Source organism: Ammospiza caudacuta, chromosome 34, assembly GCF_027887145.1.
Source record: "Ammospiza caudacuta isolate bAmmCau1 chromosome 34, bAmmCau1.pri, whole genome shotgun sequence".
NCBI lineage: Eukaryota > Metazoa > Chordata > Aves > Passeriformes > Passerellidae > Ammospiza > Ammospiza caudacuta.
Window position 1 is genome coordinate 3,025,701 of NC_080626.1, and position 17,443 is coordinate 3,043,143.

The 17,443-nt window shown below is 62.2% G+C and overlaps 2 protein-coding genes across 2 annotated transcripts in view; both read left to right on the forward strand.

Moving 5' to 3' along the window:
• The first annotated feature begins 33 nt into the window (after positions 1–33).
• On the forward strand, positions 34–5,180 carry ZNF865 (zinc finger protein 865). Its single transcript, XM_058822696.1, has 5 exons — positions 34–62; positions 174–609; positions 640–823; positions 874–2,049; positions 2,096–5,180. The coding sequence occupies exons 1-5, from the start codon at positions 34–36 to the stop codon at positions 3,934–3,936; spliced, it is 3,666 nt and encodes a 1,221-aa protein (XP_058678679.1). The 3' UTR covers positions 3,937–5,180.
• A 5,956-nt stretch (positions 5,181–11,136) lies between these two features.
• Positions 11,137–17,443, forward strand: part of U2AF2 (U2 small nuclear RNA auxiliary factor 2) — a 29,948-nt gene continuing 23,641 nt past the window's right edge. The window contains exons 1-2 of the mRNA XM_058822741.1: positions 11,137–11,423; positions 13,782–13,917. Of these exons, the coding sequence (XP_058678724.1) occupies positions 11,375–11,423; positions 13,782–13,917 (185 nt within the window). The 5' untranslated portion in view covers positions 11,137–11,374. The remainder of the gene's footprint in view (positions 11,424–13,781; positions 13,918–17,443) is intronic.

The window sequence follows — 17,443 nt, forward strand, 5'->3', positions numbered from 1 at the left end:
GCCGCCATCTTATGCCGCGCCGCCATCTTGGCCATGGGAAGGCGGCGCCAGCGCCATCTTTGGTGAGGGCAGGGCCGCCATTCCTCTTTTATCTTCCTACCGGGGCGATTCGGGGGTCTCGGGTCCTCCCCGATTTCACTTGTGAGGCCTTAGGGGGGTCCCGCCATCCCCAGGACCCTCCGTGAGGGCAGAAACCGGCGGGGAATCAACCGGGGCTTCCCTCACGTGACCCTCCCGCCGCCGCCACTTCCGCTTCCGGCGGGGGCGGCGCGTCCGGCCCGGCCCGGCCCGGCCCGGCCCGAGCGGGTTCGGGACGGCCCCGGGACCCCCCCCGCGAGCCCCGGGACCGCCAGGGTGAGTGAGGAGCGACCGAGCCCCGTCCCCACCCTCACCTGCGGCCATCCGGGCCCCCCGGTTCCCCCTTTGGCCCTGAGCGACCCCTGGGCCCTGCGGGACCCCCCGGTTCCCCTCAGGTTCCCCGCCCCGGCCATGGAGGCGAACGTGAGCGACGAGAGCGGCCCGTTCCCGGCGTACCCGTTCGATTTCCTGGACTTCCTGACGCACCAGCAGCGCCCGGAGCCCCCCGAGCCCTTCGAGCCCCCCCCGAAGGCGCTGCCGCTGCCCCCTCCCCATTTCGAGTACGCGCCCCCCGCCCCCTTCGAGCGCGGCCCCCTCCCCAAGCACAAACCGGAGCCTTCCTCCTCCTCATCCTCACAGCCCAAAAAACCCGAGGGGTCCCTTGGGGGGGGGGCGCCCCTGGGGGGGTCCCCGTTCCCCCCCCCGCCCCTGCCGCCCCCTCCCCAGCCGTTGTTTGAGGCGGGGGGCGCCTTCCCCTCCCCCCAATGGGGCATCGTGGACCTGTCGGGCCACCAGCCCAATGGGGCATCGTGGACCTGTCGGGCCACCAGCACCTGTTTGGGGGCGGGGCTCTGAAACGCGGCCCCGCCCCCCCGCCCGGGAGCCCCGCCCCCAGCCCCGGGCCCGCCCCCCCGGAGGGGAAGGAGGGGCGGAGCTACTTCCGGCGCCTCAAGTACCTGGTGGAGCGGCGCTGGGCGTGTCCCCGCGGCTTCCGGCCGCACCTGCCGCAGGCGGGCGGGGCCGCGGGGGGCGGGGCCGAGGGGGCGCGGCCGTACGAGTGCCGCACCTGCGGCCGCGCCTACAGCCACGGCTCCAGCCTGGTGCGGCACCGGCGCTGCCACCGCGACGGGAGGGCGGGGCCGGGGGCGGACACGCCCAGCGGGGGAGGAGCGGCGGCCAACGGGGTCGGAGCGGTGGGAAACGTCAGCGCGACGGCCAATGGGGCCGACGCGACGGCCAATGGGGTCAACGCGGTGACCGGCGGGTTCAACTCGTTGGCCAACGTCAACACGACGGCCAATGGGGTCAATGTAGCGGCCAATGGGGTCAACTCATTGGCCAACGTCAACGTGGCAGCCAATGGGGTCAATGCAGTGACCAGCGGGGTCAACGCAACGGCCAACGGGGTCAACGCAGCGCCCAATGGGGTCAACTCCTTGGCCAACATCAACACGGTGACTAGCGGGGTCAACACGGTGGCCAACGGGGTCAATGTGGCGGCCAGCAAGGTCAACGCGGTGCCCAACGTCAACACGCCGCCCAACGGGGTCAACGCCGTGGCCAGCATCAACACGGCGGCCAACGGCATCAACGTGGCGGCCAATGGGGTCAACGTGGCGGCCAACGTCAACGCAGTGACCAGTGGGGTCAACACGGCGCCCAACGGGGTCACCACGGCGGCCAATGAGGTCAACCCAACCAACAGAGTCAGTGTGGCGCCCAACGGGGTCAACGCGGTGGCCAACGTCAAGGTGGCAGTCAACGGGGTCAACGTGATGGCCAACGGGGTCAACGTGGTGGCCGCCAGGGTGACCACGGCCAACGGCATCAATGTGCCACCCAACGGGGTCAACATGGCGCCCAACGGGGTCAACGCAACCAACGCCATCACCGTGCCACCCAACGGTGCCAACGCCGTGGCCGCCAGGCTCGCCGTGGCCAACGGCGTCGGCGTCCTGGCCGACATCAACGGCGCCAACGCCCTGACCGTGGCCGTCAACGCCGCGTGCGGCGGGGTCACGGCGGCGTCCAGCGGGGTCCCCCCCGGCCCTGGGCGCGTCCCCCGCCATCCCCACGGTGCCCAACGCTTTGGTCGCCGCCTCGGGCGTGGCCAACCTGGTGTCCCCGGCCGTGCCGGTGCTGCTGGCGCCCGTAGGGGTCCTACCCGGCGCCGGCGCCGCGCCCCCGCCCGCCGAGGGCCCGTTCCCGTGCCCGCTGTGCTGGAAGGCCTTCAAGAAGCCGAGCCACCTGGCGCAGCACCAGATCATCCACACGGGCGAGAAGCCGTTCGCCTGCGCGGCGTGCGGGCGCGCCTTCAACCGGCGCGAGAGCCTGACGCGGCACGTGCGCACCACGCACGCGGCGGCGCCGGCGCGGCGCCTGCCCTGCGCCGTCTGCGGCAAGGAGTTCCGCGACGCCGCCTACCTGCTGCGGCACCAGGGCAGCCACGGCGCGCCGCGCCCCGCGCACCGCTGCGACGTCTGCGGCAAGGCCTACGCCGCGCCCCAGAGCCTGCTGCGGCACCGGCGCGCGCACGACGCCGAGAACGCCGCCGCGAGCGCCGCCGGGAGCGCCGGCGCGCCCGGCGCGGGCGCGGGGGGCGGCGGGCGGAGCTTCGCGTGCCAGGTGTGCGGGCGCGGCTTCGGGCGGCGCGAGACGCTGCGGCGGCACGAGCGCATCCACACCGGGGAGAAGCCGCACGAGTGCGCCGTGTGCGGGAAGCGCTTCCGCGAGTCGTTCCACCTGCGCAAGCACCGCGTGGTGCACACGCGCGAGCGGCCCTACCGCTGCGACACCTGCGGCAAGGCCTTCGGCTACCCCCAGAGCCTGACGCGGCACCGCCAGGTGCACCGCGGCGCGCCCCCCGCGGGCGCGGCCGAGGCGGCGCCGGCGCCGTTGGGGTGCGGCGCGTGCGGGCAGCGCCTCCCGGATCTGCTGCGGGCGGCGGCGGCGCACGCGGAGCCGGCGGGGGCGGCGGCGGCGGCGCCGGAGCGGCCGCACGGCTGCGACGCCTGCGGGCAGGTGTTCGGCTTCCTGGAGAACCTGGTGTGGCACCGCCTGGTGCGCGGCGCGGCCCCGCCCGCCGCGACCGCGCCCGCGCGGGCGACCCCCGAGGAGGAGCCCCCGGCCCCGCCCGAGCGGCCGCCGGCCCCGCCCAGCGCCCCCCGCCTCACCTGCGGCACCTGCGGGCGCAGCTTCAAGGGCGCGGCGGCGCTGGTGGCGCACAGGTACGCGCACCTGGCGCGGGCGAGGCCCCCGCGCGGGAGCTGCGGCGCCTGCGGGCGGCGCTGCCCCAACGCCTACGCGCTGCTGCGGCACCGGCGGCGGCACCTGCGGCGGCGCCCCGCCCTCTGCCGCACCTGCGGGCGCCGCTTCTGGGCCGCGGCGCTGCTGCGGCGCCACCGGCGCTGCTGCCCCGCCCGCCCGCGCCCCGCCCGACCGCGCCCCGCCCGCCCGCGCACCTGGGCGCGGCCCCCGCGGTGCCCGCTGTGCGCCCGGCGCTGCGCCCACGCCGGCGAGCTCGGCGAGCACCTGCGGCGCCGCCACGCCCGGCACCGCGCCCGGCGCTGCCGCACCTGCGGGCGCAGCTTCCGCTTCCGGGGAAACCTCCTGGAGCACCGGCGGCGGCACCTGGGCGAGCAGGTGTACCGGTGCGAGCGCTGCGGGAAATGCTTCTTCTACCTGGGCTCGCTGGCGCGGCACCTGCGCGGGCACGAGCGGAACCGGAGCGGGAACCGGCAGGCGCGGTGCCGGCGCGGCTTCAACGGGGCCGCGGCGCTCAAACGGCACCGGTGCCGCCCGGGGGACACGGGGGCGCAGGGCGGGGCGCAGGGCGGGGCGCAGGGGGCGGGGCAGTGAGGGCGGGTGGGCACGGGGCAGGAATGGGGCGTTTTGGTAAAAAATGGGCAGAAATGGCTCGTCCTGGTCAAAAATTGGTCATTCTCATCAAAAACGGCCCATCCTGGTCAAAATGGGTCATCGTAGTGCAAAGTGGCCCCAAAGTGGCTCATCCTGCCCCAAAACGGATCGTTGTGCCCCAAAATGGGTCATTGTCATCAAACACGGCTCGTCCTGGTCAGAAATGGCCCAAACCAGCCCAAAAATGGCCCAAAGCAGCCCAAAAACGGCCCAAACCAGCCCAAAAACGGCCCAAAGCAGCCCAAAAACGGCCCAAACCAGCCCAAAAACGGCCCAAACCAGCCCAAAAACGGCCCAAACCAGCCCAAAAACGGCCCAAACCAGCCCAAAAATGGCCCAAACCAGCCCAAAATGGCTCAAACCAGCCCAAAATGGCCCAAACCAGCCCAAAAACGGCCCAAAGCAGCCCAAAATGGCCCAAACCAGCCCAGCGTGGAGCGGCCAGGCCGTGACACCGAGCCCGGGGTGTCCCTCCTGATGGACAGATGGACACCTGAACCCGTGCACACCTGGGTGAGGGACAGATGGACACCTGGGTGAGGGACAGATGGACACCTGGGTGATGGACAGATGGACACCTGAACCTATGCACACCTGGGTGAGGGACACCTGGGTGATGGACACCTGGGTGATGGACAGATGGACGCCTGGGTGATGGACACCAGGATTGATGGACAGATGGACACCTGAACCTATGCACACCTGGGTGATGGACAGATGGACACCTGGGTGATGGACACCTGGGTGATGGACACCTGGATTGATGGACAGATGGATACTTGGCCTGATGCACACCTGGGCTGACGGACAGACGGACACCTGGGCCGATGCGCACCTGGGCCGATGGACGCTTGGACGGATGGACGCTTGGACAGATGGACATTCGGACAGGTGGACGCTTGGACGGATGGACGCTTGGACAGATGGACATTCGGACAGGTGGACGCTTGGACGGATGGACGCTTGGACAGATGGACGCTTGGACGCTCGGCCTGATGGACACCTGGGCCGATGGACAGCTCGGGTTGATGGACAGCTCGGGTTGATGGACAGCTCGGGTTGATGGACACACGGACACCTGCGCACGGCCCCGCCCCCCGGCCCCGCCCCCCGCAGCCCCTCCCCCACCCCGGGATGGGCGCCCTGGGATGGGGGAGGGGCGGGGTGGGGGAGGGGCCGCGTCCGCGCTGTACGGGGGGGGGGGGGGGGGGGGGGCGGGGCCGCAACGGACCCCAAAAATGGGGAAAAAAACCCAAATAAATGGAAAGATTGAAATGAATTGTGGAAAAACCAAAAAATTGGGAAAACCCCAAAATTGGAATAAAGCGGAGCGGGTGGGGGAGGGGCGTTGGTGCGGGGGGTCCTGGGGGGGGTTGGGGGTCGGGTCATGGGTTGGGTGAGGGGTCAGTGATCGGTCAGTTATTGGTTAATTATTGATCAGTGATCGGTCAGTGATTGATCAGTGATCGATCAGTGATCGGTCAGCGATTGGTCAGCGATTGATCAGCAATTGGTCAGTGATTGATCAGTTATTGGTCAGTGATTGGTCAGTGATTGATCAGTGATTGGTCAGCGATTGGTCAGCGATTGGTCAGCGATTGGTCAGTGATTGGTCAGTGATTGATCAGTGATTGGTCAGCGATTGGTCAGCGATTGGTCAGCGATTGGTCAGTGATTGGTCAGTTATTGGTCAGTGATTGGTCAGTGATTGGTCAGTGATTGATCAGTGATTGATCAGCAATTGATCAGTTATTGGTCAGCGATTGGTCAGTGATTGATCAGTGATTGGTCAGTGATTGATCAGTGATCGATCAGTGATTGGTCAGCGATTGGTCAGCGATTGATCAGTGATTGGTCAGTGATTGGTCAGCGATTGGTCAGTGATTGATCAGTTATTGGTCAGTGATTGGTCAGTGATTGGTCAGTGATTGATCAGTGATTGATCAGCAATTGATCAGTTATTGGTCAGCGATTGGTCAGTGATTGATCAGTGATTGGTCAGTGATTGATCAGTTATTGGTCAGTGATTGATCAGTGATTGGTCAGTGATTGATCAGTGATCGATCAGTGATTGGTCAGCGATTGGTCAGCGATTGATCAGTCATTGGTCAGTGATTGGTCAGTGATTGATCAGTGATTGGTCAGCAATTGATCAGTTATTGATCAGTTATTGGTCAGTGATTGGTCAGTGATTGATCAGTGATTGATCAGTGATTGGTCAGCAATTGATCAGTTATTGGTCAGTGATTGGTCAGTGATTGATCAGTTATTGGTCAGTGATTGGTCAGTGATTGATCAGTGATTGATCAGTTATTGGTCAGTGATTGATCAGTTATTGGTCAGTGATTGGTCAGTGATTGATCAGTTATTGGTCAGTGATTGATCAGTGATTGATCAGTTATTGGTCAGTGATTGGTCAGTGATTGATCAGTGATTGGTCAGTGATTGGTCAGCAATTGATCAGTTATTGGTCAGCGATTGGTCAGTGATTGATCAGTGATTGGTCAGTGATTGATCAGTTATTGGTCAGTGATTGATCAGTTATTGGTCAATAGATCAGGTGGCTGTTAGGTCAGCTGGGGGCCACTGGGTCACTCCCAAAGGTCATTCCGGGGTCACTCAGGGGTCACTCGGGTGGGGGAGGGGCTGAGTCCCCTGTGGCCCCTCCCCCACCCCAGCCACCGTGAAAACAACGACAAAACCATCCCCAAACGGTCAATAATTGCAAAACATTCAATAATTGCAAAACATTCAATAATCACAAACCGTTCAATAATTGCAAAACATTCAATAATCACAAACCGTTCAATAATCACAACAAACCAACGCTGCACTGGGACCCGGCCCCAGCGAGGGAGGGACCCCCAAATGTCCCCAACCCCGGGGCCACCCCCGAGTGTCCCCAGGGCCACCGTCCCTCCGTGTCCCCTCTGTCCTCGGCCACCGTCTGTGACACGTCCCCGAGGTGTCCCCAAGGTGTCCCCAAGGTGTCCCCAAGTTCAGGACATGTCCCCGAGGTGTCCCCAAGGTGTCCCCAGGCTCAGGACACATTCTCATGGTGTCCCCAAGGTGTCCTTGATGTCCCCAAGGTGTCCACGAGGCGTGTCCTAGCTCAGGACACGTCCCCACGGTGTCCCCGAGGTGTCCCCAAGTTCAGGACACGTCCCCGAGGTGTCCCCATGGTGTCCCCGAGGTGTCCCCAAGGTGTCCCTCAGTGTCCCCATGGTGTCCCCTTGTTCAGGACACGTCCCCATGGTGTCCCCGTGGTGTCCTCATGGTGTCCCCACGATGTCCCCTCGCTGTCCTCCGGCGTTTCCCACGCTGGCCACTGCGGCCACCAGGGCGCTGGCCTGGCTCACCGTGGTGGTGGCCCAGATCTCCGTGGTGGTGGCCCAGATCTCCATGGTGGTGGCCCAGATCTCCATGGTGGTGGCCCAGCTCATTGTGGTGGTGGCCCAGCTCATTGTGGTGGTGGCCCAGATCTCCGTGGTGGTGGCCGAGATCTCCATGGTGGTGGCCCAGATCTCCATGGTGGTGGCCGAGATCTCCGTGGTGGTGGCCCAGATCTCCATGGTGGTGGCCCAGTTCTCCATGGTGGTGGCCCAGATCTCCATGATGCTGGTCCAGATCTCCAGGATGTCCCAGCTCTGCATGGTGGTGTCCCAGCTCATCGTGGTGGTGGCCCAGATCTCCATGGTGGTGGCCCAGATGTCCGCGGCGCTGTCCCGGCTCTCCACGGCGGTGACGTCCCAGGTCTCCGTGCTGCCCCTGCTGCCTCACCTGCCCACGGCTGCCCACCTGTCCGTGCTCGTGGCGCCCCTGTCTGTCCCGCTGTCCGTGCGTCTGTCCCTGCCCCCGTCTGTCCCGCTGGCCCTCCCCGTGTCCGTGTCCCTGTCCCTGTCCCTGTCCCTGTCCGTGTGTCTGTCCGTGCCCGTGTCCGTGTGTCCGTCGGTGCCGCTCCAGGTGCGAGCCCCGTTTGAACCCTTTCCCACAGGTGCGGCACAGGTGCGGTTCCAGCTCCGTGTGTCCATCCGCATGTCCGTCAGTCTGTCCCTGTCCGTCAGTCTGTCCCTGTCCGTCGGTCTGTCCCTGCCTGTCAGTCTGTCCGTGTTCCTGTCCGTGTGTCTGTCCCTGTCCGTCAGTCTGTCCCTGTCTGTCGGTCTGTCTCTGTCCGTCGGTCTGTCCGTGTCCGTGTGTCTGTCCCTGCCTGTCAGTCTGTCCGTGTGTCTGTCCGTGTGTGTGTCCGTGTCCCTGTCCCTGTCCATGTGTCTGTCCCTGTCTGTGTCCCTGTCCCTGTCTGTGTCCATGTCCCTGTCTGTCAGTCTGTCCCTGCCTGTCAGTCTGTCCGTGTGTCTGTCCCTGTCCGTGTGTCTGTCCCTGTCCGTGTGTGTGTCCCTGTCCCTGTCCCTGTCCGTGTGTCTGTCCCTCCCTGTCGGTCTGTCCGTGCCCGTGTCCGTGTGTCCGTCGGTGCCGCTCCAGGTGCGAGCCCCGTTTGAATCCCTTCCCGCAGGTGCGGCACAGGTGCGGTTTCAGCTCCGTGTGCGCGATCCGGTGCCGCCGCAGGTAGGACAGGTAGGCGAAGCCCCGCCCACAGTCGGGGCAGCGGAACCGCCCGGGGGCGTGGCCGGGCCCGGGGGCGGGGCCAGCGCCGGGGGCGGGGCCCAGCAGCACCGTGTAGGGCAGGCCCTGGCTGTCAATCAACAGGAAGCGCCCAACCCCCGCGGGGGGGGAGGGGCTGGGGGCGGGGCCTGGGGGGCTGCGGGGAGAGAAAAAAGGGGAGGGGGTCGGGGGGGCTCCAAGGGTGGGGGAGGGGCGATTTGGGGGCTCCCAGGGGTGGGGGCGGGTCCCGAAATGGGGGAGGGGTCCCGGGATGGGGGAGGGGTCCCGTTTCAGGTGTGGGGGGGTCCCAAAGGGGTGCCCAGATTAGGGGAGGGGTCCCGGGGGTCCCGTGTTGGGTCTGGGGGGTCCCCAGGGGGCTCCGGGATGTGGGGAGGGGTCCCAGGATGGGGGAGGGGTCCCGAGGGGGTCTCTGGGGGGGGGTCCCAGGATGGGGGAGGGGTCTCGGGGGTCCCGTTTCCGGTCCCAGGGTGGGGGGAGGGGTCCCCGCCGCCCCCCGCCCCTCCCCCCCCCCCCCCCGTACCTGGCGCCGCCGCCCCCCCGGGGGCCCCGCATGGGGGTGGGGGAGGGGCGGGGAGGGGGCTCCGCGCGGCTCCGGAGGGGGCGGGGCCCGAGGGGGCAGGGCGGGGGGCGGGGCGGTGCCGCAGCGCGCGGGTCCGGCGGGAAACGGAGCCCGGAACGGGGGGACCGGTGAGACCCCCGACCCAAAAACGGCCCAAAATAACCCCAAAAACACCCAAAAAACAGCGCGGGAGGCCCTAAAAAAAAAACCCCAGAAATCCCCCCAAAAAACGAGGGAACCCAAAAAACCCCAAAAAACTCCAGAGACCCCCCAAATATCCGAAAAACAGCGCTAAACCCCCCCCAAAACCCCCCCAAAAACCTAAAACAGTGCGGGACCCTCCCAAAACCCCTCTAAACCACCGAAAATTCGGGATTTGGTCCCCCCGGAGCTGGATTTGGAGAGCGATGAAAAATTTCCCCCGTAAAAAATGAAAAAAAAGGGAAAAAGAGAAAGAAAACGGAAATGAAAAAGGAAGAAAAATGAGCAAAAAAGGAGAAAAAAAGAAAAAATGGGGGAAAAGGGGGAAAGAAGGAAAAAAGGGAAAAAAGGGGGAGATAAAAAGGAAGAAAGAGAAAAAAGGGAAATAAAGAGGAGGGGGCTTCAAGGTCTGGGTGTTTTGTGTCTTTTTTGGGTTGGGGTCTGCAGGGTTTGGGGGAGCCCCAAATTTGGGGGGTCTGGGGGGCTCAATGACACCTCTGGGGGCCGGCTCTGCCCGAAACTGCCCCAAACTCCCGATTTTCCCCCATTTTTCCCCCGTTTTTCCCCACATTTTTCATTTCCCACATTTTTTCCCGCTTCTCCATAGTTTATTCCCATTTTCCCCATCTTCTTTTCCCCATTTCCCCCATTTTTCCCCCCATATTCTCAATTTTTTTTCTATTTTCCCTGTTTGTTTTTTTGTTTTTTAAATTTCCCTATTTTTTCCCATTTAAGTCGGGATTTTTTCCCCATTTTTCTGTTTTTTTTTTTTTTTTTTTTACCCATTTTCCCCATTTTTCTCCCATTTCCCTCACTGTGACACCAACAGGGCTGGGTGGCCCTGCCAGTGACACCCCAAAAACCCCAAAAATCCCAAATTTCCCCGATTTCCCCAATTCGGGGCCGCTCCCACCACACATCCCAACATCCCAGAATCTCGAATTTTCCCATTTTCACCCAATTTTTCCTATTTTTCCATTTTTCCGCAGTCTGGGATTCGCTCTGCAGTGTCCCCAACGTCCCCAAATCCCGATTTCCTCTATTTTCCCCGATTTTCCCAATTTTTTCCCAATTTTTCCCAATTTTCCCATTTTTCTCCTCCTTGTAAGAAAGGCCCCAAAATCAGGGCATCCTCAAATCGTCCCCCAATGCCGTGCCAGAGCCCCCGGCCTCACTCCGGGGCTCCCCTCGAGGGAATTTTGAGGCAAAAACCGAAAAGATGGGGAAAAAAATCTCCCTAAGATGGAAATCCCGCGAGATTTGGGAACGGCGCGAGAATTCCCGCGGCCGCCAGGGGGCGCCCTCGCCGCTCCCGTTTCCCGCCAAAACGGCGCTGAGGGGAAAGGGGCGGAGCCAGCAGAGAAAGGGGCGGAGAACACAGAAGAAAAAAGGCGGGGTCAACAGCAGGGGGCGGGGCGCACGGGCGAAGAGGCGGGGCCACACCGGGGGGCGGGGCCAACCGGAGGGCCTGGTTTTACCGGGGGGCGGGCGGCCGCCGGAAGTTGAGCGGCCCCCGGTGGAAGTGACGTAGGAGAGCTGAGGGGGGTCCGAGCAGGGACGGGAAGGGGCGAAAAGTGAGGGAAAGCGGCGGAAAGTGCCGGGAACGGCGGCGGGAAGCGGCGAACGGGAGCGGGAGAGACCCGGAACGGCGGCGGACGGCGACCGGAAACGGAAAGCGCCGAGCGCGGCCGGAAAGCGCCGAACGGAGGCGGAAATACCCGAGCAGTGCCGGAAATCAGCGAGCACCATCGGAAAAACCCGAGCGGTGCCGGAAAGGCCCGAAGCGCGGCGGCGAGGTCCCGAAGCCGCGGCGGAAAGCGCCGAGCGCGGCCCGAGCGGCGCCGGAAGTGGCCGAGCGCGGCCGGAAGTGGCCGAGCGCAGCCGAGCGCGGACGGAGCCGCCGCGGCCTGAGCGCGGCCCGGGAGAGGAGCGGGAGGCGGCACCGGGAGCGGCCCCGAGGCACCGCGAGGGCTCGGCCAGGGCTCGGCCAGCGCCGCCATGTCCGACTTCGACGAGTTCGAGCGGCAGCTGAACGAGAACAAGCAAGGTACCGGCCCCGCCCCCCCCCCGCGCCTCACGGGGCGACCCCGGCGTGAGGGGATGGGGGGGGGAGGGGGCGCTGCCCTCATAAGAGGCCACGCCCCCCGCCCCTCCCCCGCCGCGTGCTCGGGTGGGGGGGGGGGGGGGTTCGACTTCGGGACCCCCCCTCAGTTTCGGGGTCCCCCAATTTGGAGCCCTCTCCTCAATTTGTGGTCCCGCCCTTTTGATCCTCGCCTCAGTTTTGGGGTTTCCCCAGTTTGGGGGGTTTTGGCCCCCTTTTAATTTTGGGGACCCCCAATTTGGAGCCCCCTCCTCAATTTGCGATTTCCTCCATTTTGATCTCCCCCTCAATTTGGGGGTGCCTCAAATTTTGGCGGTTTAACCCCCCCCCCCCCCCCCCAATTTGGGGTCTCCTCAGTTTGGACCCCGCCCTCGATTTGGGCTCCCCCCAAATTTCGGGGTTCCCTCGATTTGGAGTCCCCCCCTTACACTTTGAGGTCCTCTCCCTTTTTGACCCCTTTCTCAATTTTGGGGTCCCACTGCGTTGCTCCTCCTCAATTTGGGGTCCCCACATTTTTTAACCCCCCCCCCCCAGCTGGATCCCCCCAGTTTTGGGTTAATTTGGGGCAATTCTGGGGCAATTCGGGGTTTTTTTGGGGGGTATTTGGGGTAATCTCGGGGAGAATTTGGGGTAATTTTGGGGTAATTTTGTGGGGAGGTGCAGGGGTTTTTTAGGCGGGAATTCAGCGTTTTTTTGGGGGGAATTTGGGAGGATTTTGGGGTTAAATTGGGGGGAATTTGGGGTTATTTGAGGATTCTGTTTTTTGGGGGTTTTTTTTGGGTTTTAAGCCCCCTTTTCCCTATTTCCTAGAGCATGACGTGGAGAACTGGGCGGTTTGGGGTTATTTTGGGGCTCATTTTAGGTTTTTTTGTTTATTTTTTTATTGCTTTTAGTTTTTTGGGGTTTTTTTTTTCAAATTTTTTTTTTCATTTTATGGGGATTCTTTTTTGCTTTTTTTTTTTTTTTTTTTTTTTTTTTTTTTTTTTTTTTTTTTTTTTACCCCTTTCCCAGAGCGCAAGAACTGATTGGTCTGGGGTCATTTTGGGGTTCATTTTTTGGGGGTTTTTTTGGGGATTTTTTTTGGTTTTTTTTGTCTTTCCACCCTTTTGAAAACTTTTGGAGATTTAAAATGTTATTTTTTGATTAAAAAAAAAATTTTTAACCTTTTTTTGCTACTTTTCCAGAGCGTGAGAAGGAGAATCAAGTGGTGTGGGCTTATTTCAGGACTCTGCTTTGGGGGCTTATTTTATTTTTTTTTTTTTTTTTTTTTTTTTTTTTACGGTTTTTTTTTTTTTTTTTTTTTTTTTTTTTTCTATTTTAAAAATTTTTGGGGGATTTTTAAAATTATTTTTTGATTTTTAAAAATTTTTTAACCCGTTTTTGCCCGTTTCCCAGAGCGTGGCAAGGAGAACCGAGCGGTCCGGGATTATTTGAGGACTTGGTTTTGGGATTTTTTTTTTTTTTTTTTTTTTTTTTTTTTTTTTTTTTTTTTTTTTGTGTCTTTTCAGTTTTTTTTTCATTTTAGGGGATTTTTTTTGCTCTGTCTTTGTAATTGTGGCATATTTTAACCCGTTTTTGCCCGTTTCCCAGAGCGGGACAAGGAGAACCAAGCGGTCCGGGATTATCTGAGGACTTTGTTTTCGGTTCTTTTTGGGTTTTTTTTGTGTTCTTTTTGCATCTTTTCAGGTTTTTTTCATTTTAGGGGATTTTTTTTGCTCTCTTTCTGTGATTGTGGCCTGTTTTAACCCGTTTGTGCCCGTTTCCCAGAGCGGGACAAGGAGATCCGAGCGGTCCGGGATTATTTGAGTACTTTGTTTTCGAATTTTTTTTTTTTTTTTCTTTTGTTCTTTTTGCATCTTTTCAGGTTTTTTTAATTTTTGGGGATTTTTTTTTTGCTCTCTTTCTGTGATTGTGGCATGTTTTAACCCGTTTGTGCCCGTTTCCCAGAGCGGGACAAGGAGAACCAAGCGGTCCGGGATTATCTGAGGACTTTGTTTTCGGTTCTTTTTGGGTTTTTTTTGTGTTCTTTTTGCATCTTTTCAGGTTTTTTTCATTTTAGGGGATTTTTTTTGCTCTCTTTCTGTGATTGTGGCATTTTTTAACCCGTTTCTGCCCGTTTCCCAGAGCGGGACAAGGAGAACCGAGCGGTCCGGGATTATCTGAGGACTTTGTTTTCGGATTTTTTGCTTTTTTTTCTTTTGTTCTTTTTGCATCTTTTCAGTTTTTTTTTTCATTTTAGGGGATTGTTTTTGCTCTCTTTCTGTGATTGTGGCGTGTTTTAACCCGTTTGTGCCCGTTTCCCAGAGCGGGACAAGGAGAACCGGCACCGCAAGCGCTCCCACAGCCGCTCCCGCAGCCGCGACCGCAAACGGCGCAGCCGCTCCCGGGAGAGGAGGAACCGCGACCAGAGGAGCGTCAGCAGGGACCGACGGCGCCGCAGGTGAGGGGACACACCTGGGGACACAATGGGGACAGCCCCGGGGCAGTGGGACGCACCTGGGGTACGTGGGGGACACACCTGGGGTACGTGGGGGACACACCTGGGGCATGGGGCACACACCTGGGCACAGCCGCTCCCGGCAGAGGAGGAACCGCGACCAGAGGAGCGTCAGCAGGGACCGACGGCGCCGCAGGTGAGGGGACACACCTGGGGACACAATGGGGACACAGTGGGGACAGCCCCGGGGCAGTGGGACGCACCTGGGGTACGTGGGGGACACACCTGGGGCATGGGGACACACCTGGGGCATGGGGACACACCTGGGGCATGGGGCACACACCTGGGGCATGGGGACACACCTGGGGCATGGGGACACACCTGGGGCATGGGGCACACACCTGGGGCATGGGGCACACACCTGGGCACAGCCGCTCCCGGGAGAGGAGGAACCGCGACCAGAGGAGCGACAGCAGGTGAGGCAGCAGGTGAGGGGACACACCTGGGACACACCTGGGGGACACTGGGGACACAGTGGGGACAGCTCTGGGGCAGTGGGACACACCTGGGACAGTGGGACACACCTGGGGCATGGGGACACACCTGGGGCATGGGGACACACCTGGGGCATGGGGACACACCTGGGCACAGCCACTCCCGGGAGAGGAGGAACCGCGACCAGAGGAGCGACAGCAGGGACCGACGGCGCCGCAGGTGAGGGGACACACCTGGGGACACAGTGGGGACACAGTGGGGACAGCCCCAGGGCAGTGGGACGCACCTGGGGACACACCTGGGACACACCCGGGACACACCTGGGACACTGGGGATACCCTGGGTACAGCCCAGGGCAGTGGCACACGCCTGGGACACACCCGGGACACACCTGGGGCACACCCGGGACACACCTGGGGGACATCTGGGACACAATGGGGATACCCCAGGGCAGTGTCCCCCGGGGCAGTGGGACACACCTGGGACACACCTGGGGGACACAATGGGGACAGCCCCGGGGCAGTGGGACACACCTGGGGGACACTGGGGACATTGGGGATACCCTGGGTACAGCCCCGGGGCTGTGGGACACGCCCGGGACACACCTGGGGACACAGTGGGGACAGCTCTGGGGCAGTGGGACACACCTGGGACACACCCGGGACACACCTGGGACACTGGGGATACCCTGGGTACAACCCAGGGCAGTGGCACACGCCTGGGACACACCCGGGACACACCTGGGGGACATCTGGGACACAATGGGGATACCCCAGGTACAGCCCCGGGGCAGTGGGACACACCTGGGGGACACCTGGGACACACCCGGGACACATCTGGGATACACCTGGGGCATGGGGGACACACCTGGGGACACACCTGGGATACACCTGGGACAGTGGGACACACTTGGGACAGCCCGGGACAGTAGGACACACCTGGGGTACGTGGGGGACACGCCTGGGACATGGGGACACACCTGGGACATGGGGACACACCTGGGGCACGTGGGGGACACGCCTGGGGTACGTGGGGGACACACCTGGGGCATGGGGACACACCTGGGGCATGGGGACACGCCCGGGACAGTAGGACACACCTGGGACATGGGGACACACCTGGGACATGGGGACACACCTGGGACATGGGGACACGCCTGGGACATGGGGACACACCTGGGGAACGTGGGGGACACGCCTGGCACAGCCGCTCCCGGGAGAGGAGGAACCGCAAGCGGCAGGTACGGTGACACCTTGGGGACATTGGGGACACCCTGGGACACGGGGGACAGGTCTGGGGACATTGGGGACACCCTGGGGACACCCTGGGACCGTGACCAGCGCAGCATCTCCAGGGACGGCTGGCACTGCAGGTACGGGGACACACCTGGGGGACACCGGGGACACAATGGGGACAGCCCCGGGGCAGTGGGACACACCTGGGGGACACCTGGGGGACACCTGGGACACACCTGGGGCATGGGGACACACCCGGGACACACCCGGGGGACATTGGGGACACTGGGGATACCCCAGGTACAGCCCCGGGGCAGTGGGACACACCCGGGACACACCTGGGACATGGGGACACATCTGGGACACACCTGGGACACACCTGGGACATGGGGACACACCTGGGACACACCTGGGGGACACCTGGGACACGCCTGGGACACGCCTGGGGGACACCTGGGACACACCTGGGACATGGGGACACACCTGGGACACGCCTGGGGGACACCTGGGACACACCTGGGACACACCTGGGACACACCTGGGACATGGGGACACACCTGGGACATGGGGACACACCTGGCACAGCCGCTCCAGAGAGAGGAGGAACGGCCACCAGCAGGTACGGTGACACCTTGGGGACATTGGGGACACCCTGGGGACAGTGGGGACCCATTGGGGACATCGGGGACAGTCCCACAGCTGCCACCAGCGCAGCAGCTCCAGGGACCACCAGCACTGCGGGTGCTGTGACGCTCTGGGGGCACCCTGGGGACACCTTGGGGACACTGGGGACATTGGGGACACTTTGGGCACATTGGGGACACTTTGGGGACACACTGGGACTGCGACCAGTGCAGGATCTCCAGGGAGGGCTGGCCCTGCGGGTACTGTGACACATTGGGGACACTTTGGGGACACACCTGGGACAGCCTGGGGCCATGGGGACATTGGGGACACACCTGGGACACTCTGGGGCAATGGGGACATTGGGGACACTCTGGGGCAATGGGGACACACCTGGGGACACTCTGGGGCAATGGGGACATTGGGGACACACCTGGGACACTCTGGGGCAATGGGGACACACCTGGGACACTCTGGGGCAATGGGGACATTGGGGACACACCTGGGACACTCTGGGGCAATGGGGACACACCTGGGGACACTCTGGGGCAATGGGGACATTGGGGACACACCTGGGACACTCTGGGGCAATGGGGACACACCTGTGACACTCTGGGGCAATGGGGACACACCTGGGACACTCTGGGGCAATGGGGACATTGGGGACACACCTGGGACACTCTGGGGCAATGGGGACATTGGGGATACACCTGGGACACTCTGGGGCAGTGGGGACACACCTGGGGACACTCTGGGGCAATGGGGACACACCTGGGACACTCTGGGGCAATGGGGACATTGGGGACACACCTGGGACAGCCTGGGACATCATGGGGACATTTGGGACATTGGGGACACACCTGGGGACACTCTGGGGCAATGGGGACATTGGGGACACACCTGGGGACACCCTGGGGCAATGGGGACACACCTGGAACACACCTGGAGACACTCTGGGGCCATGGGGACATTGGGGACATTCTGGGGCCATGGGGACATTGGGGACACTCTGGGGCCATGGGGACATTGGGGACATTGGGGACACTCTGGGGCCATGGGGACATTGGGGACATTGGGGACACCCTGGGGACATGGGGACATTGGGGACACTCTGGGGCCATGGGGACATTGGGGACACCCTGGGGCCATGGGGACATTGGGGACAGGCGCCCAAG